General features: G+C 42.8%; 2 protein-coding genes across 3 annotated transcripts; one reads left to right on the top strand and one right to left on the bottom strand.

Moving 5' to 3' along the window:
* The first annotated feature begins 4,115 nt into the window (after window positions 1-4,115).
* LOC120060659 (carnitine O-palmitoyltransferase 1, liver isoform-like) lies at window positions 4,116-13,714 on the top strand. Its single transcript, XM_039010052.1, has 19 exons — window positions 4,116-4,246; window positions 5,358-5,517; window positions 5,761-5,900; window positions 6,024-6,195; window positions 6,360-6,461; window positions 6,621-6,758; window positions 6,898-6,975; window positions 7,076-7,183; window positions 8,552-8,636; window positions 8,837-9,032; window positions 9,130-9,315; window positions 10,305-10,410; window positions 10,997-11,113; window positions 11,271-11,435; window positions 11,526-11,660; window positions 12,278-12,430; window positions 12,567-12,680; window positions 12,852-12,944; window positions 13,067-13,714. Exons 2-19 carry the CDS (start codon window positions 5,377-5,379, stop codon window positions 13,151-13,153), a joined length of 2,316 nt encoding a protein of 771 aa, XP_038865980.1. The 5' UTR covers window positions 4,116-4,246; window positions 5,358-5,376; the 3' UTR covers window positions 13,154-13,714.
* Window positions 13,715-15,499: 1,785 nt separating this feature from the next.
* On the bottom strand, window positions 15,500-24,326 carry LOC120060667 (selenide, water dikinase 1-like). 2 transcript variants are annotated; one of them, XM_039010064.1, is made up of 10 exons: window positions 24,257-24,326; window positions 19,796-19,924; window positions 19,387-19,483; window positions 19,206-19,309; window positions 18,885-18,992; window positions 18,579-18,733; window positions 18,309-18,399; window positions 18,011-18,110; window positions 17,661-17,873; window positions 15,500-17,553 (listed from the first exon to the last, which is right to left on the bottom strand). In XM_039010064.1, exons 2-10 carry the CDS (start codon window positions 19,889-19,891, stop codon window positions 17,339-17,341), a joined length of 1,179 nt encoding a protein of 392 aa, XP_038865992.1. In that variant the 5' UTR covers window positions 19,892-19,924; window positions 24,257-24,326; the 3' UTR covers window positions 15,500-17,338. The 2 variants fall into 2 exon arrangements, with proteins under 2 accessions (XP_038865992.1, XP_038866000.1); XM_039010072.1 differs by having other exon boundaries at window positions 24,243-24,282.
* Window positions 24,327-26,233: the final 1,907 nt, after the last annotated feature.

Consider the following 26,233-nt stretch of genomic DNA (forward strand, 5'->3'; position numbering starts at 1 on the left):
CTACTAAGGAGAATAAAATGGTCAGAGTGCGGTGTTCTCTCATTTGTGTCTGGAAGTAGCTAGCGAGCTAGCCAACTTTAGCCAGTTACCTTGGGCACTTGACTGTCGTGAGTTCAATGTTCGGATCAACTCTATTCCTCGGCCAGAGCGCCCAGTTTGTGCTCCGAAACGCTCAATTTACGAACAGACAATCTGACAACCCTCTGAATTTACCAACGACCCTACACACTGTAGGCAATTTACGACCGCACCCGTAGTAAAGAATCTCCTCTCCTCAGTATGATGAGTCTTCTCAGACAGTATGTGACAGTTGTGCTGCTGTGGATCAGCGGGTGGTTGAAGTATGCTTTAGAGAGGGTGTGGCGAACGCCCTTCTCGGTGCCACACCCCTGGCTGACATCACCAGGTGACTCGGGTGAAGGACAGGGTGTCAGAGGAGTGGCAGACCAATGAGGCATATCATACTTATGACCATGGAGATGGAATCGGAACCATGGTTACAGTGCAGACCAGCACACATGCCTTCCACGTAAGTTAACAGCTACTGTATGTCATCACATCATCCCTGCATTGCCTTTAGAAATGGTACACCTCACTTCTCCATTATGTAGAGTGTCCCATCAGACATTGCAGCATTTTTCCATAGCTTGACATAATGACAAAGCTAACCTTCCATCTCTGTGTATAAGGTAAACCTGGGTCGTCTGTCTGACTGTAATGAGTACTTCAGAGCCATGTCCCAGTCCAGTATGAGAGAGACCTCAGAGAGCCTGATTCTCCTGGACCACATTCCATTCTCAGTCTTCCACTCCCTCCTAGAATTCTGCTTCTGGAATGACTTCAGCGTTCCTTAGGAGAAGCTGGAAGAACACATCTAAGTGGGTATTATTCCTCATATATCATACTTCATTTTCTATTCATGGAAATTCATCTGGCCCAGGCTGGCACATCACACACAGCACCAGCAATTTATTGTTTGTAATGTTGTAATGTTTATAATGTTGCAATGCTCTCTTTCTGTCTGGCTCTGGAGGTGGGCAGCTACCTGCTGGCTGAGGCATTTGTCCTGTCGGGTGTTCTAACCCTAGACACCTGTCTGTCCTGCCTGGCTCTAGCCCAGGACATCTGCTGTACTGAGCTGGAGACGACTGTGTTCTTCTACCTCAGCAGACACTTGCTGGAGCTGCCTCACCTCACCAGGTGCAGCATGACATCCTGTACCCCCATTCCCCCCATACCTGTCCTCAATCAGCCTACTTGATGGGTTTCAAGTTCCACACCAATAAATAATCTTAAATTGCAAGGAGTGAACTCTCCTTTCAATTGAAAACTGTTTATTCATATTCTACATATTGTGAATGCATTGCCAGGTGTCTGCCGGCTGAACACAGGGCTGAACTGACCTCTCTGAGGTGGCAGGGTGAGCTCTGGCTCTGCAGCATGAGGAAGGAGAACCTGACCTCCTGGAACGACCCAGAAACAGAAGCCACCCGCCACCTCTTCACCCTGGATGGGTCAGAGGTCACCGGTGACTGGCATCCAATAACAGAGCTCCCCTTCATGGCTGATAAGTGGTGCTTTACTGCGGTGATTCTATTCAACTACCTCATCGGGGGCTACAGGCAATGGGCCAAGAGGGTCTGGGAGTTTAAAATGGCCTCCTTTAGGTACAACCCCTTCATAGCACGCAATGGCCACATCAAGCTTGTGGCTCTACAAATGTCTAACTTTTGCCTATACACATATAAGTACATTTTTTATACAAAAAGCATTACAAGAATATTGATGTCTTGATTTTGTCCAAAGCAACAGCAAAATCAGGTAAATTGATAAAACACACATTCTTTAACCTCAATGTCAACTTGTTTGGACATCGCATTGTGGTTTTTAGCTGTATGCATGATGTATTTTGGATGTTTTCAGTCTATTTTGAACACTTTCAGACAATGCGATTAATCACGATAACAAAAAAATGTGTGCACTAAAATTACAAATTGTGAACTCGAGTTGAACTAACTGTCCAACCATAGGTGTGTGTGTGTGTGTGTGTGTGTGTGTGTGTGTGTGTGTGTGTGTGTGTGTGTGTGTGTGTGTGTGTGTGTGTGTGTGTGTGTGTGTGTGTGTGTGTGTGTGTGTGTGTGTGTGTGTGTGTGTGTGCTCTGCTGCAGGTTTTTTGTCTCCTTTCTGCCTCTGACTGACTTTCAGTTCACCCTGTTCCTGTCCCATGACCTCCCTCTGGCCACCAGCCTGGGCCTCTGTCTCTATGTCCTGGGGAACATCCAGAGGACTGGAGAAAAGCTGCTACTACAGTATGACTCCAGGCAAGGTCAAACAGTCTTGTCTCAATCCAGGTAGTGAGTGGACTTGTTTATTTCAACCTTACATGTTGGTCAATTGCAAGCTGCAGTCTAATGAATAACAGCCTTGAACCACCTAACACACACACACACACACACACACATGCACACACGTTCGTACGTGCACACACACACACACACACACACACACTTCTGTTTTCTCTCTCTCTTTCCCAGACTTGTGGTCTGAGCTGCTCCCTACCCTAACCAAAGCCACTGTTGACCTTCCCAGTCTCTACTTCCTGGGCACCACCGACCGGCTGTTTGTGATTAGAGGAAATAACTCAGAGAATGTGGTGGCATCATTCTGTGTGGAGTCTGGGCAGTGGGGGCAGGTGAGCAACCAACTGAGTGTTATCTTGAATGAGATTAAGTTGTTTTAAATGCCATAGACCTATCTATCTAATCCTCCCGTATCTGGTCCTAGGTGAAAGGGGCTGAGAAGGTGGCGTTAGCTGGACAGGGGACAGTGTTGGGTGACCAGGTGTACATGCCAGGTATAGAACACAGCACTGCTGTAATGCTGGATCATCACTCCCTCTCTCTCACTGTCCTCTCTCACTGTCCTCCCTCCTCTACCCATCTGCACCCGCTATGAAGCCCTACTTCAACTCTCCTTCTGACACAAACGTTCATCAATCAATCTGATTTGCCTTGGCTTGCTCTGTTTGGGGTTCAGGCCCAGATTTGTATTGAACGTATCTGGAAAAAGGCTGACTAATCATCAACGTGGGTCTTTGCTATATGAGGACTGTACCCGTTCTGTGTCAGCAACAATAAGCCTTGCCATGCTTTTACTCTGCCTTTAATGATAACTTGAACTAAAGTAGTCTAAAGGAGAAAACTCACCAGACGATTGTTGGTACAGTAGGGGGTCGTTTGTTTGCCATTCGTTCGCTTGGTGACGGCGCGTTGTGTAATATCATACGTATATAAAAAATTATTTTCTCCCGTTTCTACATATTGAATCGGTTTGGCTCGATTTGCAAATTACGTCCTGCACTCTGTTCAGAGGTGCTAAGTACTCTCAGCCGGCAGACACTCGACAATACTACCGATCTGTACGTGCCTTAATTCTCTGCCCAGAGGAGGATGGGCTCACGATCTCGTTTCCTTCCTTTTAAAGAATTCCTATGGAGTTTGCCTTTCCCACCGTTGCCTTTGTTTACTCTTTTTGGGGTATTTACTTACTATAAGTACTTTGTGACAAATGTGAAATAGAGGTTAAAGAGCAATAAAACATATTTGAAACATAAAGCCATTGATCTTAACTAATACCAGAACTCTTGGGTGTCTGACTAAAGCTTAAAGCCTGTCAGACCATGAGAAAAACAGTGAGTGAGGTATCCACAGGTGTAGTGACATAAAAACGGAACATGGTGGGTTATTACATGACATAGATACACTGCTTACCGAGAGACAGAGAGATGAAACTTGCCTCAAAACATGCCTTATAACTATTGATTATTAATGAACCATTTGTCACTGGTAGCCCTGAATGAAACTTAATATATATGTAAATAGATTGATGAATCAACATAATGTATTTATAGGTGTACTCTGTAGGGGTTTGAACACTATGTGGTCAGCAGCCACGTGAGGTTACAGTCTAGCTCTAGATAGTGTCCAGTTACAGATAGAAAAGTCTGGGGGGGGGGGGGGGGGGGGGGGGCATAGGGGAAGTACAGAGAGAGAGGGGGGGGGGGGAGCATAGGGGATAGCATTGCTCTCAGTACCTGAGGAAAGCCAATTCAAGGGCATAGGAATCACACACAGAACACAGAGAGAGGTTCAGCCCCAGTCCAGAGGAATTCCACTGAGAGAAACCACAGTCAATGCCTTCTTCTGTTTCACTTCAGCAAGCTTGAATTGAATCCCTAAGCAAAAAGGTATGGAATTACTGAATGTTTGGTTTTTAGATTGCTATAATGTATAATTTCTTAAGCCACTGTAGCTGTCCATGACACACTAATGTATGTAATACTGTAGCCTAGTATAGTTAGATACCCTATGGATTTGTTGTTGGTGCTGGGTATAGTGCATTTCAGATGTTTGACAAACAAAGCAAGCCAAAAGTTAGTAATTGTGTAGGCTCCTTGTGCCACACAATATTTGTGTGTAAGAAGCTAGACAAATGTTTATTCATAGGAAGTCTGCATCATCATAATTAATTTGCTATTGTAAATGTTAGCTGAAGAGAATGATTCATGTCATTCTTCAGTTTATATTGTTAAAAAATGAAATTTGCTTAAATCTAGACTTGTAGGTGACTGGACACATAATATACAGCTATACTAGAGAAATATCAATTTGGCACTGATGGCACTGTATTATCATGTATTATGGCACTGATAAAGCCTATTTATTGGAATATTTTTTTATGAATTCACCTTGCAAAATGTTTCATTATGTGGTTTGTGGTGTAGTAGACCTCACATGCTCTTCCTAGTCTGCAGTGTTTATATTTTTAAACCAGTCCTACATCTGAGCGCATGCCAGTAGCCTAGGCTATATCTGGCATTTCAACTTTGCCCCACTTAGCTGCTGGCCCGTCATATGACATGGAAAAAGAAATTCAAGCCCACTTTTCAGTCAACCGGGCCACAACATAAACAGACTTATGACCTCCACATACAGTTAGAAAATATTTAACAAATCCCTGAAATTACAAGAGGGCCGGATTACCGAACGCGCACGCAGGGCATGTGCCACGGGGCCCCTGAGATGGCATATGAACACCTCATAAGCAATGGCAAAATGTGTAGAATTCCAGGAAATTAGCTTTAAAACTGCAACAACAACAAAAAAGGAGTAAATGTGGTAATGCAGCCCTGTTTCTCTCACCTAAAATTGATTAAGAGTTGACTTCATTCCCACATCCATCCATTAGCCTAAAGTTGGTTTGGTTTGATAATTGTGCAAGAGCCAACATTTTAAAATAAATTCACGTGTGTAAACAATTGAAGTTCAACGTCTCTGTCTATCTATCTCTCTTAACAGGGGCTTCAACGTCACCGGGATGGCGGAGGCACATCAGGCGGTTGGCTTCCAGTTCACCGTCACCCCAGACGGCATCGACCTCCACCTGAGCCGCGAGGTACTCAAACACATCTACCTGTCGGGAGTGACATCATGGATAAAGCGCGCCATAAGATTTAAGGTTTGTCTTCGAATGATTAAGTAGCCCTACAGTCATTACCAAACCTGAACCTGATAGCTAGTTTGGTTGTTGTTGCAGTTCAGCACTAAAACAACTGATTCAAGTTATTATTATGGCCTTGATTGAATCAGGTGTGTGTAGCCTAGTGCTTGGCTAGGACATAGGCTAGCACATCCAGGAATAGCCTTGTTGGTCTCTTTGTAGGCTAACTATCTAAATTAACATTGAATTATTTTATTTCAGAATGGGATATTGACAGGGGTCTACCCTGCCAGCCCATCCAGTTGGCTGATTGCGGTGATAGCCATCATGAGCACCATGTATGCCAGGATAGACCCATCACTGGGAATGATAGATACCATCAAGAGGACCCTACCTGTCAGGTCAGTGAGCAAATAACACAATGATGAAGAGGCATTGGGGAAGAGTGATGCATATTTTTTCAGATTAAGTATGTAACTGTGGGTATCTGGGTATTTAGATGTGAGGTTCTCTCCTCTCTCCAGTGACTACATGACAGTGCAGACCCAGACAGTGCTGAGTGCCATCCTGTTTGCCACGGGCCTGTGGCTCTCTCTCATCCTCATGCTGAGGTACATTCTCAAGGCCCTTCTCTCCTACCATGCCTGGATCTTTGAGTCCCACGGCAAAATGAGCTTCTGCACCAAACTCTGGCTGGTACGTCTGTCAAATGTCTCTATTTCAATATAAACATGACCAAAAGAGCAGCTCACTTATAGTTCAGAATCAAGAATATATTTTCTGAGCTCTTATTCTCATCCATGAGTATTTGATTATTCTGACAATTAACCCAGTCATTGTGTTGTGTTTTTTCTCTTCAGAGTCTGGTGAAGATGTTCTCTGGGCGCAGACCTCTCCTCTACAGCTTCCAGGCCTCCCTACCCAGACTACCTGTGCCTAGCGTGGACGACACCATAACCAGGGTGAGAGAGAGGTGGTTATGTGTCTCATATGCTTAGATGAAATACAATAGGAAACTGATCACATTTGTTCAGGAGAGTGATGGACCAGGACCAGTGTAGAACCATATATGTACACTACATATCAGTATTATATCATATAATCGCTATGTGACCTTGCAGTACCTGGAATCAGTGCGCCCCCTGCTGGATGATGAGCAGTACAACCAGATGGAGGTGGTGGCCAATGACTTCAAGAGAGACGAGGCACCCAAACTCCAGAAATACCTCATCCTCAAATCCTGGTGGGCTACTAACTACGTACGTATTCTAAAGTGTGATGTCAGGTTACATGAAACGATAATGTGTTAACTTTATTTATTAAGTTGTTTTGGTGAGTGCTCTTTAAAACAAAGAATTAGTAGTTGAACAAATTATTGTAATAGATTATGTTTTACAGGTGAGTGATTGGTGGGAGGAGTACATCTACCTGAGAGGCAGGAGTCCCATCATGGTCAACAGTAACTTCTACGCCATGGTAAGACATGTCTATATGGGTACTCATACAGGGAACATGGCATTGCTTGAGATGTATCCAGTAACCTTTACCTAATGATGTATTTGATGTTCTGCTTTAGGATCTGCTGTACGTGATTCCCACACACAGACAGGCAGCTCGGGCAGGGAATGTGGTTCACGCTATGCTGCAGTACCGACGCAAACTAGAGAGAGGAGAACATGCACCGGTAATGAGTACCTCTCTCTCTGTCTCTCTCACCCCCTCTTTGTACCCTTGAGAGTATTCAGGTCCCTCCCCCATTTCCCCTTTGGCCCTCGGCCCTCTCTCTAACCCCTAAATAACCCAGGTCATCTCCCTCCTTCTCTGTTAACCTAAACATCCTCCCACTGCCTTCGACTTGTTTCTGGTCTAGGGCATTTCCATTTCAAATGCCCCATGAGCACTAACATATGAAGTCCATAGGAACACATCAGATTTGATGAAAGCTAAGAGTCTATTTTTTGAGAAATTAAGCCATATATACATTTTCCAAACATTTTCCCTGCTAAAAATTAGGAATAAGCAAAGGCTTAGATCTTTGGTCAAACTCATGGAAAATAGGTCCTAGAAAACATCTAGCAGAAAAACTCTTTACGGTATTAGAAATACATAAAAACACAATAACAAATATCAACACTTATATTTTGTTTTTCAGAAATGATTTGCCTTCTGTAAGTTTAATATATATTGTATTTCTGTGACCAAATACCCACATATCTTTGAGATAAAAATAAAATATATATCTTATGAGGAGGGAGGATAATTAAAGTTCACAGAGGTAAAAAGTAAAGGTAGACCTACCAATTAGTTATAGTGTTTTTACTGATAACAATTTGGTTGATGATATATTAAGTGATTAAAACGTGTCATGAAATGGACCCATTATGTTATGTTACCATTATGTTATGTTACCACCAGCTGTTATTCCACTTCACTTACTGTAGGTCAATAACCAAAATAAAAAAATTCAAAATCAAGTGGTCATATCATAGCTGTCACCCCATTCTTTCTGCAAAGATCTTTGAATCATAATTCGGAGGAGATATTTAAGAGTTTTTGTCAGCATATTTTGGTGGGATTCCAGTAACAGCTAGTTTTCAGTTTTCCCCTCCCCACTCAGACCACTCCCAGACAGTCCTAGCGAAATTCCTGCTTGAGAAATTGCTCTTTGCCTTTTTGACCAAGCATAGTAAGGTTAATATTTTATTTTTATTTAACCAGGCAAGTTAGTTAAGAACAAATTCTTGTTTACAATGACAGCCTACCGGGGAACAGTGGGTTAACTGCCTTGTTCAGGGGCAGAACAACAGATTTTTACCTTGTCAGCTCGGGGATTCGATCCGGCAACCTTTCAGTTACTTGCCCAATGCTCTAACCACTAGGCTACCTACCGCCTAGTGGTTAGATTAAGGTACTTAAATGTTACCCAGAAATGATTTTTTATGGTGATAAAAATGGCTGCTTTGGACTTTTAAATGTAGTCCTTGTGCATAGAGTTGTATGGTTTGTTTATCTTTGCAGTCAATGGTTTTTGTTTGGCATACTCTCTCTCTAGTTGAGGGCTCTGGGGGTGTTGCCCATGTGTTCCTATCAGATGGAGAGGATGTTCAACACCACACGTATCCCTGGCATAGAGACAGGTGAGCACACTGCTGCCTTCTGGGGGCATAACACTATCAAACTATCGCTGGGAGGTTGCATGAATCAATATGAACATGAATTTGTGTCAGACACATCTTCTGACCATCTTAAACAAAAACTATCATTCAAGAGAAGTGTGCATTCCCCAACCCCTTATAATGTTCTATGTCCTCACCCCCTCTCCTACTCCTTGGTCCAGACTTTGTTCAGCACCTGAGTGACCGGAAGCACCTGGTGGTGTACCATAAGGGCCGCTTCTTTAAGGTGTGGCTGTACTACGGGGGACGTCACTTATGGCCCTCTGAGCTGGAGACTCAGTTCCAGAGGATCCTCGACGACACCACGGAGCCACAGCCTGGGGAACTCAAACTGGCTGCCCTCACAGCCGGAAACAGGTATACACACATATAGGCACGAAAGCGCAACCTCCCCTCCTTCCTCACACACACACACACATCAGAAATAAAATGTCCACCTCTTATCCTCTCCCAGAGTTCCTTGGGCGAGGGCTCGTCTGAAGTACTTCAGCCAGGGTGTTAACAAAGCCTCTCTGGAGGCCATCGAGACGTCAGCCTTCTTCCTCACCCTTGATGATGAGGCGCACGGTTACGACCCTGACAAGCTGAGATCATTGGACCTGTACGCAAAGTCCCTGCTGCATGGGAAGTGTTATGACAGGTGAGACAACTGGGAAGTGTTATGACAGGTGAGACAAACGGGAAGTGTTATGACAGGTGAGACAAATGGGAAGTATTATGACAGGTGAGACAAACGGGAAGTGCTATGACAGATGAGACAAATGGGAAGTTCTATGACAGGTGAGACGAACGGGAAGTGCTATGACAGGTGAGAGACAAACGGGAAGTGCTATGACAGATGAGACAAACGGGAAGTGTTATGACAGGTGAGACAAACGGAAAGTGCTATGACAGGTGAGACAAACGGGAAGTGTAATGACAAATGAGACAAACGGGAAGTGTTATGACAGGTGAGACAAATGGGAAGTATTATGACAGGTGAGACAAACGGGAAGTGCTATGGCAGATGAGACAAATGGGAAGTTCTATGACAGGTGAGACAAACGGGAAGTGCTATGACAGATGAGACAAATGGGAAGTGTAATGACAAATGAGACAAACAGGAAGTGCTATGACAAGTGAGACAAACGGGAAAGGCTATAACAGGTGAGACAAACGGGAAGTGTTATGACAGGTGAGACAAACTGGAAGTTCTATGACAGGTGAGACGAACTGGAAGTTCTATGACAGGTGAGACAAACAGGAAAGGCTGTGACAGATGAATCAAACGGGAAGTGTTATGACAGGTGAGACACGAGAAGTGCTATGACAGGTGAGACAAACGGGAAGTGTTATGACAGGTGAGACAAACGAGAAGTGCTATGACAGGTGAGACAAACGGGAAGTGTTATGACAGGTGAGACAAACTGGAAGTTCTATGACAGGTGAGACGAACGGGAAGTGCTATGACAGGTGAGAGACAAACGGGAAGTGCTATGACAGGTGAGACGGGACAGAAAAGAAGGAAAGATGCGTTGTAAAGTAGGCCTATTTCAGTGAGGATAGTTTAACGCTATATTGCTTTTCTGTGCACTGCCTTTATGATGTGTGTTTCAGTGTTTAACCTGATATGCCTTCTCTCTCTCTCAGGTGGTTTGACAAATCCTTCACCCTGATCGCTTATAAGAATGGTAAACTGGGGGTCAATGCAGAACACTCGTGGGCAGATGCTCCCATTGTAGGACACATGTGGGAGGTAATGTTATTGATGGTCAGCCTCGTGGCAAAAAACAATTGGGGCCCCCCTATTTATGGCGAGGAGAAAAATTTGCAATTTATACCTAATTTCCTGCAATTCTACCCATTTTCCATGTGGTGGAGAGACATTTCTGCAGTTTTAAAGCTAATTTCCCCAAATTCTACACATTTTGCCATGACTTATGTCATATTAATATGATATCTGAGTGAGAATGACTAACATAATCTATGTGGGCCTCCAGGAGGTCAGGGCCCCTGGGCACGTGCCCGGTCGGTATTCGGCCATGATTACTACAAGCTGGCTAAACTACCAATCAAAAAATGTGCATGGCTGTGTCAACTAATTGCACCTGGTGTTTTCTACTATTCTTACTCTGAACAGTAAGTTGATACCCTGTCTGAGTTCCTTTTTTGGGGTCGGGGGCCCCCTTGGGACCGCTTATGTCTGGAGCTGGCCCTGTTGATGGTGGATTAATGATGTATTACAAACATGTTATTCTAAAACACAATATATGACATGGTGTGATTCATTGGGAAGTGTGTTGTGTGAATCTAATGGTTGCTGTGCTGATGTCTCTGTGTAGTACGTCCTAGCAACGGACTGCTTTCATCTGGGTTACACAGAGGAGGGGCACTGCAAAGGAGACATCAACAAGGGCCTGCCTCCCACCGCCAAACTACAATGGGACGTTCCATTGGAGGTATGGCTTCTAATGTGTTAGGGATCAAAAGTTGTAGCTTTAGTAAAGAGGAAAAGCTAGTTTAGTGTTGTGTTCAGTAGACCAGTCGGTAGTTTCTACGGGCTGTCTTGTGTCTTGTCTGAGCCTTTCTGGTGTCTGGTCTCTCCTCATCCCTCAGTGCCAGGAGGTCATTGAGGACTCCTACATGGTTGCCAAGGAGATAGCGGATGACGTGGACTTCCATGGCTGTCTGTTTGATGAGTTTGGGAAAGGCCTGATCAAGAAGAGTAGGACCAGTCCTGATGCCTTCATACAGCTAGCACTGCAGCTGGCTCATTTCAGGGTGTGTGTGTCAGTCATGAATAGACAACAGACAAACAATATCATGTCTCTAGCAAATAAACTGAATGTATTTGTTGTCTATGTATTGTAGGATAAGGGGGAGTTCTGTCTGACTTATGAGGCCTCGATGACCCGGATGTTCCGTGAGGGTAGGACAGAGACGGTTCGCTCCTGCACCATAGAGTCCACAGCCTTCGTCAGAGCCATGGAAGACAAGAACACTAAGGTGAGGACACACACACACCTCTCTTACTGTGTACCTTTGTTAATCATTTCAGAGGAAATATAGAATGCACTAATGACAGCACAAGAGCAGTAACAGTCCCCTTTCACATACATGCTATGCATGCTAGATATAGATCATCAGATGTTTGACTATATCTGTGTTTAAACACAGTGTGGGTGCAGCACTGCAGGTGAGTAACCTTGTCTGTGGGAGTTACTGATAGACAGTGACATGATGTAACTCTGACAGTGAGGCTCAGGTCATTCTGACTCCGAGAACTAGGTGACCAGGACCCAAATGTCTGTTTATTGTACCTATCTAGCCAGAGAAGGGTGTCCTCTAGAGCAAGCATGACCAACCCTCCTTCTGGAGAGTTACTGGCTATGCACTTTTTGCTTTTGTTCCAGCCCTGCACTAACATACCTGATTCAGCTATTCAAGGTGCTGATGAACAGTTGATTAGTACAATCATGTATGTCTGAGTAGGGCTGGAGCAAAACCGTGCAAACCCAGTAGCTCTGCAGGTGGAGGACTGGCCACCACTGCACTATCTGTTGTGTTTTTTAGCTGGATCTAGGTTTTGATTGAATATCATCTGTTGTTGTCTCTGTGAGCAGAGCGCCCAGAGGTTGGACCTCTTCCGGAAGGCTGCAGACAAACACCAGAATATGTATCGTCTGGCCATGACAGGCTCTGGCATCGACAGACACCTCTTCTGTCTTTACATCATGTCCAAGTACCTCAACATCGACTCACCATTCCTCAAACAGGTCAGCTCGCTTCTGAGTGTTTGTGTAGTCAACACCATTATATGTGTTAAATTATACTTTGGCAGCCAAGTGATATGATATCAGAGATTTACACTTACCCATCTTCTCTATTGACCCCCCCTCCCTCCCTGTGTAGGTGTTGTCAGAGCCCTGGAGGTTGTCCACTAGTCAGACTCCTCAACAGCAGCTCAACATGGTCGACATCAACAAGTTCCCAAGATACGTGGGTGCAGGAGGGGGGTTTGGCCCTGTGAGTCTACCGCACGCACACAACACACACACACATTAAGAAATTAGCTGGGACCAGATTACTACAGACTACTACCAATGTGTCTTCTGTTACTTCTTCTATGTCTGCTTCTTACTTCTATGAAGTAGTCAGAGTTAGGGGTGATTGGTACTGTCTCTCCTGCACCCCCAGGTGGCTGATGATGGCTATGGCGTCTCTTACATCATTGTAGGAGAGAACCTCATCACATTCCACATCTCCAGCAAGTTCTCCAGCCCTGAGACGGTGAGACCATTGTGTCACACTACATGATGAACCATAGAGTATATAGCACTTACATACTACCTTAATGACAATCTAGCTGGATCTTTATCAGGTCAAACAACTGTCTGTCTCTTTCTCTGTAGGACTCGTACCGCTTTGGACAGAACATTCGACAGGCCATGCTGGACATTCGTGCGCTATTCGACCAAAACGACAAGAAAGAGATGTGATGAGTAGACAGACTGAAAGATCTTTATAGACTTCATACCACATTTTCATGCTCTGTGACATTACATTATTTCCAAAACGGCGGGTCACGACTAGTCTCTTCTGGGTAACGGGTTTAGAATGGGTCAAGTTATAGATCTTTTGGATATTTACTCAGTTAGCAGGAGGGAGTTGTTTTGTGGAAATAAATATTTAATAAAGCATTTTGACTTTATTTCGCACTATCCCTTCTATAAAATGGCAGTGAATTTTTAACATAGTATTGAACCAATTTTGGCAAGAGCAATGAAGCACAAAATGCCTTGGTAGCCTTAAAGAACATTGATTCATATGATGTAGTAATGTAGGTTAAGGATAGGCAAGGCATCTGTTTAGTTCAGAGGCAGTTGTATTTTCATCTGATTGTAATATGTGTACACTTGTAAATACCACTGTTTTGAGTATTTAAGTGTTGTAATATATAAGGTAGTATATCTGAATCTGTTATCTGAATCGTATGTACAGTTGAAGTCGGAAGTTTACATACACTTCTGTTGGAGTCATTAAAACTCATTTTTCAACCACTCCACAAATTTGTTGTTAACAAACTATAGTTTTGGCAAGTAATTTTTCCAACAATTGTTTACAGACAGATTATTTCACTTATAACGCACTGTTTCACAATTCCAGTGGGTCAGAAGTTTACATACACTAAGTTGACTGTGCCTTTAAACAGCTTGGAAAATTCCATAAAATTATGTCATGGCTTTAGAAGCTTCTGATAGGCTAATTGACATAATTTGAGTCAATTGGAGGTGTACTTGTGGATGTATTTCAAGGCCTACCTTCAAACTCAGTGCCTCTTTGCTTGACATCATGGGAAAATCAAAAGAAATCAGCCAAGACCTCAGAAAAAAAAATGGTAGACCACAAGTCTGGTTCATCCTTGGGAGCAATTTCCAAACGCCTGAAGGTACCACGTTCATCTGTACAAACAATAGTACGCAAGTATAAACACGATGGGACCACGCAGCCATCATACCGCTCAGGAAGGAGACGCATTTTGTCTCCAAGAGATGAACATACGTTGGTGCGAAAAGTGCAAATCAATCCCAGAACAACAGCAAAGGACCTTGTGAAGATTCTGGAGGAAACAGGTACAAAAATATCTATATCCACAGTAAAACGAGTCCTATATCGACATAACCTGAAAGGCCGCTCGGCAAGGAAGAAGCCACTGCTCCAAAACTGCCATAAAAAAAGCCAGACTACAGTTTGCAACTGCACATGGGGACAAAGATTGTACTTTTTGGAGAAATGTCCTCTGGTCTGATGAAACAAAAATAGAACTGTTTGGCTGGTCACATAATGACCATCGTTATGTTTGGAGGAAAAAGGGGGAGGCTTGCAAGCCGAAGAACACCATCCCAACCGTGAAGCACGGGGGTGGCAGCATCATGTTGTGGGGTTGCTTTGCTGCAGGAGAGATTGGTGGACTTCACAAAATAGGTGGCATCATGAGGTAGAAAATTATGTGGATATATTGATGCAACATCAAGACATCAGTCAGGAAGTTAAAGCTTAGTCACAAATGGGTCTTACAAATGGACAATGACCCCAAGCATACTTCCAAAATTGTGGCAAAATGGTTTAAGGACAACAGAGTCAAGGTATTTGAGTGGCCAATACAAAGCCCTGACCTCAATCCTATAGAAAATTTGTGGGCAGAACTGAAAAAGCGTGTGCGAGCAAGGAGGCCTACAAACCTGACTCAGTTACACCAGCTCTGTCAGGAGGAATGGGCCAAAATTCACCCAACTTATTGTGGGAAGCTTGTGGAAGGCTACCCGAAACATTTGACCCAAGTTAAACAATTTAAAGGCAATGCTACCAAATACTAATTGTGTATATAAACTTTTGACCCACTGGGAATGTGATGATAGAAATAAAAGCTGAAATAAATAATTCTCTACTATTATTCTGACATTTCACATTCTTAAAATAAAGTGGTGATCCTAACTGACCTAAGACAGGGCATTTTTATTAGGATTAAATGTCAGAAATTGTGAAAAACTGAGTTTAAATATATTTGGCTAAGGTGTATGTAAACTTAAGAATTCAACTGTATGTGTTGAGTATATTATAATAAAGGATATGTTGATTGTTTGTTTTACCTCTTCTTTGGACTTGGACACAGATAGAAATGTATACTCTCATACCTGAACTGTGTGGCCAACTACACCACGTACATTTCCAGTTGCCATGTATAGCAGAGGAATTACATTCTGGTGTGCAAAGTGCTTAGTTACTACATGGCATAATGACAACATCCTGCTTTAAGAAACAATAGGAGAGAACAAACGCAGTCCTTCAGTGTAAGAGAGGATCCAGTTTTATTTCAGTTTGTAAGCAGAGTGCCATACAACCCTTTATGGTACCAGACATTAGAAAAGGCCTTACATCAGATGACTGGAGAGTACTAAGGGCTAGATTCAATCAGATTGACATCTGCATAGCAGTTGTTTTGGCGGCGTCGGAACTGCATAGAGCTGTCAAATCCACAAGCGTCTCATTGTGTTACCTTATTGTGGACACTGCCATTGGATACACTGAAACCCGACTATAATGGAACATCCCATGCAGCCACGTTAGAAGTTCAAACACTTGAATTAGACTGATACGCTATAAATTCCCCATTCAAATTAACATGAAAACATGCATTAGCCTAACATCAATGGTTTGACATTTGATTAATTATTTCTAAACACCGATAGCCTACACTTTCTAGAGCCGTTTTGAACTTCTAACGCGGTAGGATTAAGGGAGTGGTTTGTGACATACAGAAGCAGCCATTCATCGATAGAATATCTCATACCGCAGTTACAACTCTAAAACATCTGCTATGCGGATGTCGGCCAATGCTGGTTAATGCTCCATCTGATTTGAATCTAAGCCTAAGACTACACTTATCCCAACCAGGATGATTAGACGCAGATTGTACATTTATTGGGATAGTGTGGAATACTAGTGTTGGCAAATCTGAGTAAAGTACACTACCGGTATACAAATTGTATGGAACCTCTAGGTACTGGAAGATTCTATAGAAAATCAGCTAGTGTACACTCTGCTGCAGATGGATGCACTGGTACTATTTTCATGGAGCAAAGTGTCAACCAAGACTTGAACACTCACCATTTCATCTGCCTCTTACGATACCTGCTTCCTTAAAAGGTAGGTGTGTGCAATGCAACAGAGTTGAGACACCATGCTCAGATTTCCTCCAAATCCTACTCAGTGTATAGGCGAGTATACCAAACTATACCAGGACGTTCTGTTTATTGTCTGTAAGATGACAGAATGGATTTAATGTCCTTGTTATTCTATCACTGATTAGAAGTACAAATTGTATGTCCTTTAATGTCCTTGTTGTGATTCTATCACTGATTAGAAGTACAAAACAGCAATATGAACAGAGGGAGTCCAATTTGATAATGCATTCCTTTAGATCCATCAATTTGATAGTGCTCTTGTAAAACTGGCAAGAAAATAAAAATCTATTTGATTTATTTGTTTTTTGGGGGGGATACAAAAAGTGAAAGTAAAAAAGCAACCCTTACGTTCACTCTTTTCTCTTGAAAGTAATTTTTCAATCTTTCCAGGCATCTGTTACAGCTTTAAACTAGAACTAAGTTTTTAAACTGTACACAAAGTGAACGGACAAACAAAAACGCTATATCACTACCCATCGCTTAAAAAAAACAAAAAAAACTCTTACACATACTTGTCGAGAACAAGCACCCTTTAAAAAGAGCCCAAGAAGCAACGGACACCCGAGTCTCCTAAAGATTCTAAATGAATCAACAGAATCGGATAATCATAATCTATTCTTAAACCCAGAAGCTGCCTGCCTCTTCAGTCAAACATAACAGATTACAACAGACAAAAGGCAAATGGATTTTTACTTGTTTTCTTTTTAGAGATTTTTTAGTTTTTTGTTGATAGTGCGTCCATTGTGTGATGACCTGACCTGCCCCTAAGGCTTCTGTCGGTCTGAGGCAGGTGTACATACACCTCAACCCAGTTAATTGTGTGTATATATATATATATATACGTGTATACATTTGACACACTCTAGGATGGTTTTCTATGAGTCTAAAAAAAACTCGGCCGAGCTCTGTGGTTCCGGTCTGCATTGCAGGGGAGAGGTATTACGAGGTTGCGCCGGGTGTGGGGTTGACATTCTGTGTGGAGAGCTGAGGAGCGACCTCGATGATTCGTGGTTTGTCGATGATGCGGGCGGTGCGGTTGCCCTTCTCCACAATGCCGATGATCCAGGCCTGGTGGCCCTCGCCGTATTTAGGAGATTTGATCTCAGCACAGAAACGAGCTGCCTGCTCCCTGGGAAGACAGATCAACAGACCCCCTATAGATACAGACAGAGATGGCTGATGAGTATGTGTGTGAAAGAGGTGAGAGAACCTAGACAGACAACAGGCCGACAAAAACACATGCACGGCCAGAGACACAAACCTGATGTCTCGGGGCAGGTGCCGTGCATGAGTCCGAACATGTTCCCGCAGGCCTTGGACACAGCGGCCATCTTGGCGAGCACAGGGAGGTTGTGAATGACGAATGAGACCTCGCTACGCTGTTGCCGTGCCAATGTCTGGGCGTGGCCCAGAATCCCGAAGCCAGTGATGTCAGTGGCGGCGTGAGCGTTGAAGGTGTGCATCAGACCTGCAGCTGGAGAGATAAACACAACAACTACATCAATATTCACATTACATTCATCCAAACAATGGTAGAAGTTAGACAGGAGAGAAGGGGGAGAACAACTTGAGGACAGGTACTTGTTCTGTTGAGTCGGGCGGTGTGTGTACCTGTCCTGTTGAGCCGGGCCATGTTCATCATAGCTTCCTGATAAGCCAGCTCTACATCCTCCTGAGTCACCACCAGCTTGATCTTATTCCACTTGTCAGGCTGAGGGACAGACATATACACACAACTTTAGACCACTTTTGAGGCACGGCAATGACTGATAAAGCTTTGATTGGGTCCAACTGTCCCTCCCGTTGATATTTTTTGACAGATACAGACGTCTCGTTCATTACATTGACATTTTAGTGTTTAAGTTACAATACAATAAATCAAAGGAGAGGTTAGTGTGTTGAGACTTACAATGTCCAGCCACTGGTGTACCGCCACAGCCACCTGAGTCCCAAGAGGTTTGGTGAGAATCAACACATCTCCTGGCACTGCGTTGTCTGGCCTGGAAAACAGCAGACATCACATCATCACCATAGCTATCATTACTATCACAACACAGAACACAGTTCACCTGATCAAAGCAATTTAAGTTTAGAGGCTCAGAGAGAGAGATCTGAATAATAGTGAAATCCCCAAAAGAGTGAAAGGCAGGAGGGCGGTCTGTGAGGAGAGGGTTCTTACATGATGAACTCATTGGGTTGACAGACCGTGGTGGCCACCCCCCCCAGGACCACCCAGGGGTTAAGAACCGTCTGTCCCCCCGTAACAGACGTGCCTGCTTCCTCCGACGCATCTTTGAACCCCTGGATGATCAGAGGCATCACCTTGTCCCGCTCCTGACAGGGACACAGAGACAGGGGAGGGACTATTTAGTGGCTGGGTGCTACACATTGGTATGTGTGTGTGTGTGTGTGTGTGTGTGTGTGTGTGTGTGTGTGTGTGTGTGTGTGTGTGTGTGTGTGTGTGTGTGTGTGTGTTGCCATGCACCTTTTCTGACAGTTTGTTACTGATCCCCAGCAGCATCAACATGTTGTCACATTCCGTCACTCCCATGGCGTACAGGTCACTTAGAACATTGGCACACGCAATTCGCCCCTATAGACACAGACAGGAATAAAGAAGGCATTATTGACATGATTTACTGTAGATATGAATGAAGATAACACATACTCTGCTCAAGGTGAAATAAACGACTCCAGTCCAAAGCTCTCAGTAACTATTCAATCTATACAATACTCACAGGACCTAAAGCATGTAAGGTATGCCTGAAAACATTAACACAAAGAGGGGTACAGAATGAGAACCTACCATCATATAGGGGTCGTCCACTATGGGGTAGATGTAGTCTGTCGTCTGGACTAGAGAAAGGCCCCCGTGCCTGAGGGGGATGACACAGGTGTCCATACCAATGCCTGCAAAGAACAGTTATTATTAAACTTTCAAAGTTATCTGAAGAATGGATGTGAATAAAGTGTGTGTGTGTTCATACCAAGTCTGGGCATGACGGCTCCAAGGAACTGTTCATCCTCCTGATAGTGGTTCTCCTGCAAGGCTTCTAGAAGCTTCTGTAGCACATCCTGGGGTACCTATGGAATAACAAGCAGATTACCTCAGAACTACAAGTCAAGCTTAATCATCATCCTAATGTGTTGCATTTGTAGTGCTTTTCTCAAACTCACCAAACTTTACATTGTATAGTTATGAAAATAAAGTAAATGTCTGCTCATTGCTCCCAAACATGACTTAATGTTGACGCTAGAGACACAGCAAGGAAACTTTTGAAAGCAGCAAAGACTAAGTGGCCAAAAACATTCTATTCATTGCCATTATACCAGTAGCCAGTCTTCGATGTACCCTAATAACTCTGTTCACAGCGCCAGGGGTGTAGAAAAACCCACCTTGCAGCCTGTTCCTTTGAGCTCAGTGAAGCGTGTGAGTCTGAAGCTCTTGTCTAGCTCGTAGCTCTCTGGGTTAAACGACTCTCTGACAGACATGGCTGGAGACACTTTGGGACCTCAGTCAATAACCTGAGGACAGAAGATGGGGAGAGAGGGATGAGAAACATGGCTGGAGTAACACTGGACAGTCACCCCTGACTACATCTCTTCTCTGTTCAACCAATTAGCATCCAGGATCAGGATACAGCGAATAAGGAAAGAAGGACCGAGGGATGAGTAAAGGAAAGAGGTTGTGAAACTTTAAATATTCTGTTTTGGTGTAACTACTACTAAACTGAAAAGGTAAAGGCATAGTGGATGCTTATGCAGACATTTGATTAGAACAATTTACCTTCGGGTATCAATAGTGTTGAAGAATAATTTTGTACCTCAAAATGCTATTAATGAAGATTAGGTTATATCTCAAAAATGTCCAAAGTGAGTAAACTTACAAAAAACGAATCTAACTAAAAATGCCTGTGCATGTATGTACAGTGCCTTGCCACGGAATTCACCCCCCTTGCCGTTTTTTCCTATTTTGTTGCATTACAACCTGTAATTTGAATGGATTTTTATATGGATTGCATGTAAATGGACATACACAAAATAGTCCAAATTGGTGAAGTGAAATGAAACAAATAACTTGTTTCAAAAAACGCAAAAAAATAAAAAAACAGAAAAGTGGTGAGTGCATATGTATTCACCCCCTTTGCTATGAAGCCCCTAAAATAAGACCTGGTGCAACCAATTACCTTCAGAAGTCACATAGGTTTTAGTTAAACAAAGTCCACCTGTGTGCAATCTAAGTGTCACATGATCTCAGTATATATACACCTGTTCTGAAAGGCCCCAGAGTCTGCAACACCACTAAGCAGGCAGCACTATGAAGACCAAGGAGCTATCCAAACAGGTCAGGGACAAAGTTGTGGAGAAGTACAGATCAGGGTTGGGTTATAAAAAAATATCTGAAACTGAACATCCCACAGAGCACCATTAAATCCATTATTCAAAAATTGAAAGAATATGGCACCACAACAAACCTGCGAAGAGAGGGCCACCCACCAAAACTCACAGACCAGGCAAGGAGGGCATTAATCAGAGAGGCAACAAAGAGACCAAAGACAACCCTGAAGGAGCTGCAAAGCTCCACAGCGGAGATTGGAGTATCTGTCCATAGGACTACTTTAAGCCGTACACTCCACAGAGCTGGCTTTACGGAAGAGTGGCCAGAAAAAAATAAGCCAACATGTTTGGTGTTCGCCAAAAGGCATGTGGGAGACTCCCCAAACATATGGAAGAAGGTCCTCTGGTCAGATGATACTAAAATGTTGCTTTTTGGCCATCAAGGAAAACACTATGTCTGGCGCAAACCCAACACCTCTCATCACCCCGAGAACATCATCCCCACAGTGAAGCATGGTGGTGGCAGCATCATCTTTTTCATCGGCAGGGACTGGGAAACTGGTCAGAATTGAAAGATGTCTCTAAATACAGGGATATTCTTGAAGGAAACCTGTTTTGAGCGATTTGAGACTGGGACGGAGGTTCACCTTCCAGCAGGACAATGACCCTAAGCATACTGCTAAAGCAACACTCGAGTGGTTTAAGGGGAAACATTTAAATGTCTTGGAATGGCCTAGTCAAAGCCCAGACTTCAATCCAATTGAGAGTCTGTGGTATGACTTAAAGATTGCTGTACACCAGCAGAACCCATCCAACTTGAAGAATGGGCAAAAATCCCAATGGCTAGATGTGCCAAGCTTATAGAGACATACCCCAAGAGACTTGCAGATGTAGTTGCTGCAAAAGGTGGCTCTACAAAGTATTGACTTTAGGAGGGGGTGAATAGTTATGCACGCTCAAGTTCTTGTTTGTTTCACAAAAAATATTTTGCATCTTCAAAGTGTTAGGCATGTTGTGTAAATCAAATGATACAAACCCCCAAAAAATCTATTTTAATTCCAGGTTGTAAGGCAACAAAATAGGAAAAATGCCAAGGGGGATGAATACTTTCGCAAGCCACTGTATCTTTAAAGCTGAATCAGTTGATCAATGGCTTGAACTTGTTGCAAAATCCAATAAATCAGAAATGAATCTCTCAAAGAGGGAAAAGTTCATTTCTTAGATCAAATTAAATTGTATTTGTCAAATGCGCCAAAATAGAAGTTATAGACCTCACAGTGAAATTCTGATTTACAAGCTCTTTACCAACGATGCAGTTAAATAAGAAAAATGAAAAAAGAACAAGAAATAAAACAAGAATGAAGCCATATACAAGGATTAGCAATACCATATCAATGTGCAGGGATACATGGTAATTAAGGTAGATATGTACATGTAGACAGGGGTAAAGTGAATAGGCATCGGATAGATTGAAATTAGCAGCAGCGTATATGTGTACATATGTGATAATGTGTGTTAGATTTTTTATGTGGGATAAGTGTGGTTTTCTAAGATAATTAAGCAATTAACATCCCATCATGCTTTGGGTCATGTGTAGAAATGCCCAGTTGCCCATTATTTTGGCTACCACAGCAAGAAGAGGTCTCAGTCACTTTGAAAGAGGGGTCTCAAAGTAGCATAGGGGGTTTAAAGGTTGTGTGTCTCAGTCACCAGATCTAAACACAATTGAACACTTATGGGAGATTCTAGAGCGGTACCCGAGACAGCGTTTTACGCCACCATCAACAAGACACGAAATTATGGATTTTCTCTAGGAAGAAAGGTGTCGCATCCCTCCAACAGAGTTCCAGACACTTGTAGAATCTATGCCAAGGCACATTGAAGCTGTTCTCGTGGCCCAACACCCTATTAAGACACTATGTTGGTGTTTCCTTTATTTTGGCAGTTACCTGTACTTTTGGCCAAATTCACAAGTCTTCCATTGATACCCTTTAACATAAACACCTGTTTACAGTGACAGGTACAGCCGAGAAAACACATAGCTCAATGTGAAAACACGTTTAGGCTATGTTTTCCTCTAGTTCTGCAGAGTATAAAAACTGTGCTTTTGTTGACCACTCACTGACATAACCAGAGACCAGTTTCCATTTATTTATTCACATATCTGTTTCACTTTGCTGTGACATTTTAAAAGCAATGATTTATATATAAACCTTGATTTGCTGATTCTATGTATCGGCCAATAAGAGGCTTTGAAGCTACAAGTTACAAATATCGCACTCACCAGAAGAAGCAGTCATCCATAGGAATGAATGGAATTCTACAGTATTTCAATGAAATGTTTCAGGGACAAAATTACACGTATTTAAGTATTTTGTTGTTGTAGTGTGGATAGTAACATTAAAACTTTCAAAAAAGGTAGATGGTAAATGTTTATGTATATGTTTGTTTATTCTATGTTTAGCACACATTAAACTATGCATGAAGGTGTCTAATAGAATAAACGTGGCTAAACAAATCTAGACATTAATAAATGCATTTCTATAGCTTCCAAAATAATGTTTTAACTTTGGGGGAGTGCCAAGATGGAGGCGCGGTGGATTCAAAACAACGCCTCCTGTCAGTCATCTAGAACATATCATTGATGAGAAGCGTAGAAGTTGGACATAGAATCAGACCTAACTAGTCGATCTGGTCTCGGGGAATTTGATGGCTAAATAAAACAAAAATAGAATACATTAAATATTAAACAGAATCCCAGTTGCAGGCTATCTTGCGTCACTGTGTGATCCTGTATTTTATCATGGCTCCGGATAAATTGCTGCGCTTTGGGTATTAGTCAGAGTTTGGCTTCTGAATCAGTGCGAGGAGGATGTGAAATTGGGCTAGTGTGCGCCGGCTCAAATTAAATCATGCACCAGACATTTTCAGCCAAATCAATTTCGGCAGTCAAAAGTTACCAATATTCATCAATTAGCTATCTACAGACATTAAAATAATCTGTCATCAATAATTGTGTGAGTTTTTTCTGTCTTGCAGCTGCATGCTTGTAGCCTGCCAGAGAGCTAACATTAGCTAAGTAATAGCCTGTTTGCTAATCAATGAGTTTAGCTAACTGATGTGCTAACTATTAATCAAGTGGGACATCGTTTGTGCGACTAATCGGGCTTCATACAATAGTTAAAAAGTGGATCAAACAATACTGTATTCTTAATCATTTAAATTAGCGAAACCAGAACGAAAAATAGCATTTTATGTTTCGAAGTAACCGGGAAAGCAGTGCATAAAAATGTCGGCGGTGGAAAAAATTAACCCCTTCCTGTACAGCGCCATGCGAGACGTGCTACAACAGACTTTGTAACAATAAAATAACGCCATACATGCAATTTGCACACAGTTTGTAATCATATGCTGCCTTACATATATGTAAAATACCCCCCCCTTGCATTTATAGGGCTGAACCAGAGTTATATTCGTATAACATTTCCCCTTTAATTGCTCTCACCAGTTTATCCTTACCGGTTTTGCTTTAGCGGCGGGTCTCCAGAAACAAGAGAAGGGACAGTACCAGAATGCATTTGGAGTAAATCGGGTGTCCTGAAGATAGCCTGACGAAAAATCTATTGACTTTTATTTTTTGTTTTACAACAGAATATATTTCATTTTATCGCGTTGAGAAATGCATAAAATAAATAGATGTACATGCATCAGATAATATCACAAGGTGAGGACCGTCATCACAACGGGGGGGAAATCTTGAGGTAAAGCACGAGATCACAAAGGGTCCTTCGCAAGGAGACTGGCGCCTTTACCTCCCCTTTAAAGAACCGCAGTCTGGCAATAAAAAGTCAACAATGGATTGTACCTTTAATTTAGTCTTCCCTCCAATATGATAGAGATCAGTATTCAATCACAGATGTTCTAATCAAGTTTATAGCGTTTACAATAGAAACAGTGCATGCATAATGTTATATGATTGTACATTCATTGTGAAATTAACTCTGAATTCCAGGTTATATGTAAAGTATCTGTTTTTATAAAATGTGTGGTTTTAACCATGGAAAGAGACTGATCATTTTCCTTTTAAATTAATGCCTGAATTAAAGGTTTGCATTAGCCGACTTGCTAAATGTAATTCTAATCAGCTCATACAATTATACACCTTATATGTCAAGACTAAGGCACTGATAAAATGAGAGGGTACCATAGCATCGATGCATCTGATAATAACTGGATAGACCTGATATGACAGACTGGTCTCATAGACCAGACGTAACATAGTAAATGTAAATCCGGGACGTTCAAAATAGTATAATATGTTACGTTTGGTGTGGTACATAAGGAAGCATGTTACTTAAGGTACAAACGAAAGGACGGTGGTTGGCCGGGTTGGATGGGTAGGCATATAATGTGAACGTCTAGCCAACCCAAAGGTTGTGTTTGAATCTCATCACAGAAAACTTTAGCATTCGAGCTAATTAGCAACTTTGCAACTACTTACCATGTTAGCTAACCCTAACACTTTAACTTAACTCCTAAGCCTAGCTAACGTTAGCCAGCTAGTTAACTCTAGCTAACGTTAGCCATAACAAATTGGAATTCGTAACATATTGTACGTTTAGCAAATTCGTAACATGTCGTTCGAATTGCCAATGTATTACATATCGTACAAATTGTAATTCATAACATATTGTAATGAAACAGGCAGGGAGCAGGTCTCGAACCCTCAACCTTCTGGCCCAAAGTCCAGTGCGCCATCGTCTGTGCCCCAAAAGCATGCTCGCGTGGCAGAGTCGATATCCGCGCTTATAAACCCAGGGTTGTTACACAACTCCCTCCTTTCAAAGTGTGCGTCCTCGTGCTAGCTTACGACTCAACATCTTATAGGAACATGCGCAATGGCCAAGCACACGCACGTTCGTGGATGCAAGGTCACTTCTGACACCAATGTAATGAAACCCAGGGTAGTTACAATATTGTTCTACTTGCATTCGTAACATATCATATGAAATGGATGATGGGCATCCACAAATTAACATATATTGTAGCAAATTTGGGTGGGTAGCTCCAACCGGAACTCGAACCCGGGTCCAGTGATTGTCAAGCCAACGCCTTATCCGTTATGCCAAGAGTCCAAAACCTCTTGATGAAGTCGCTAGGTGTTGTGTAAGGTCACTACATAACCTCCTTCTTCTGGGAGAGCGTGTCCCCATGCTTCTCTATACTAAGTCCCTCACGTGGACACGCCTTTCCAATGGCCCCACGGCCGCCATCCCACTTTTGATACCACTGTTGCAAATGTTTGGGGTAGCTCCAACCGGGATTTGAACCCGGTCCAGCGACTGTCAAGCCAACACCTTAACCGTTACGCCAAGAGGTATGAACTGCTTGACGCAGTCGCTAGTTGTTGTGTTAAGGTCGCTACAGTGTTATACTAAATGGAGTGTCTTTGATTTGCATACAGAATAATACGACATGCTCTGAGACCACGTTGAA

Source organism: Salvelinus namaycush, chromosome 2 (genome assembly GCF_016432855.1).
Source record: "Salvelinus namaycush isolate Seneca chromosome 2, SaNama_1.0, whole genome shotgun sequence".
Classification (NCBI taxonomy): domain Eukaryota; kingdom Metazoa; phylum Chordata; class Actinopteri; order Salmoniformes; family Salmonidae; genus Salvelinus; species Salvelinus namaycush.

Coding starts and splice junctions, on each gene's coding strand:
- LOC120060659 (XM_039010052.1), top strand. CDS start 5,377: ATGGCGGAGGCACATCAGGCGGTTGGCTTCCAGTTCACCGTCACCCCA. Junction 6,976..7,075: donor ACAGTAACTTCTACGCCATG/GTAAGACATGTC, acceptor GTTCTGCTTTAG/GATCTGCTGTACGTGATTCC. Junction 9,316..10,304: donor CATGGGAAGTGTTATGACAG/GTGAGACAACTG, acceptor TCTCTCTCTCAG/GTGGTTTGACAAATCCTTCA.
- LOC120060667 (XM_039010064.1), bottom strand. CDS start 19,891: ATGTCTGTCAGAGAGTCGTTTAACCCAGAGAGCTACGAGCTAGACAAG. Junction 17,874..18,010: donor GGCCCGGCTCAACAGGACAG/GTACACACACCG, acceptor TTATCTCTCCAG/CTGCAGGTCTGATGCACACC. Junction 17,554..17,660: donor CACCTGCCCCGAGACATCAG/GTTTGTGTCTCT, acceptor CTGTATCTATAG/GGGGTCTGTTGATCTGTCTT.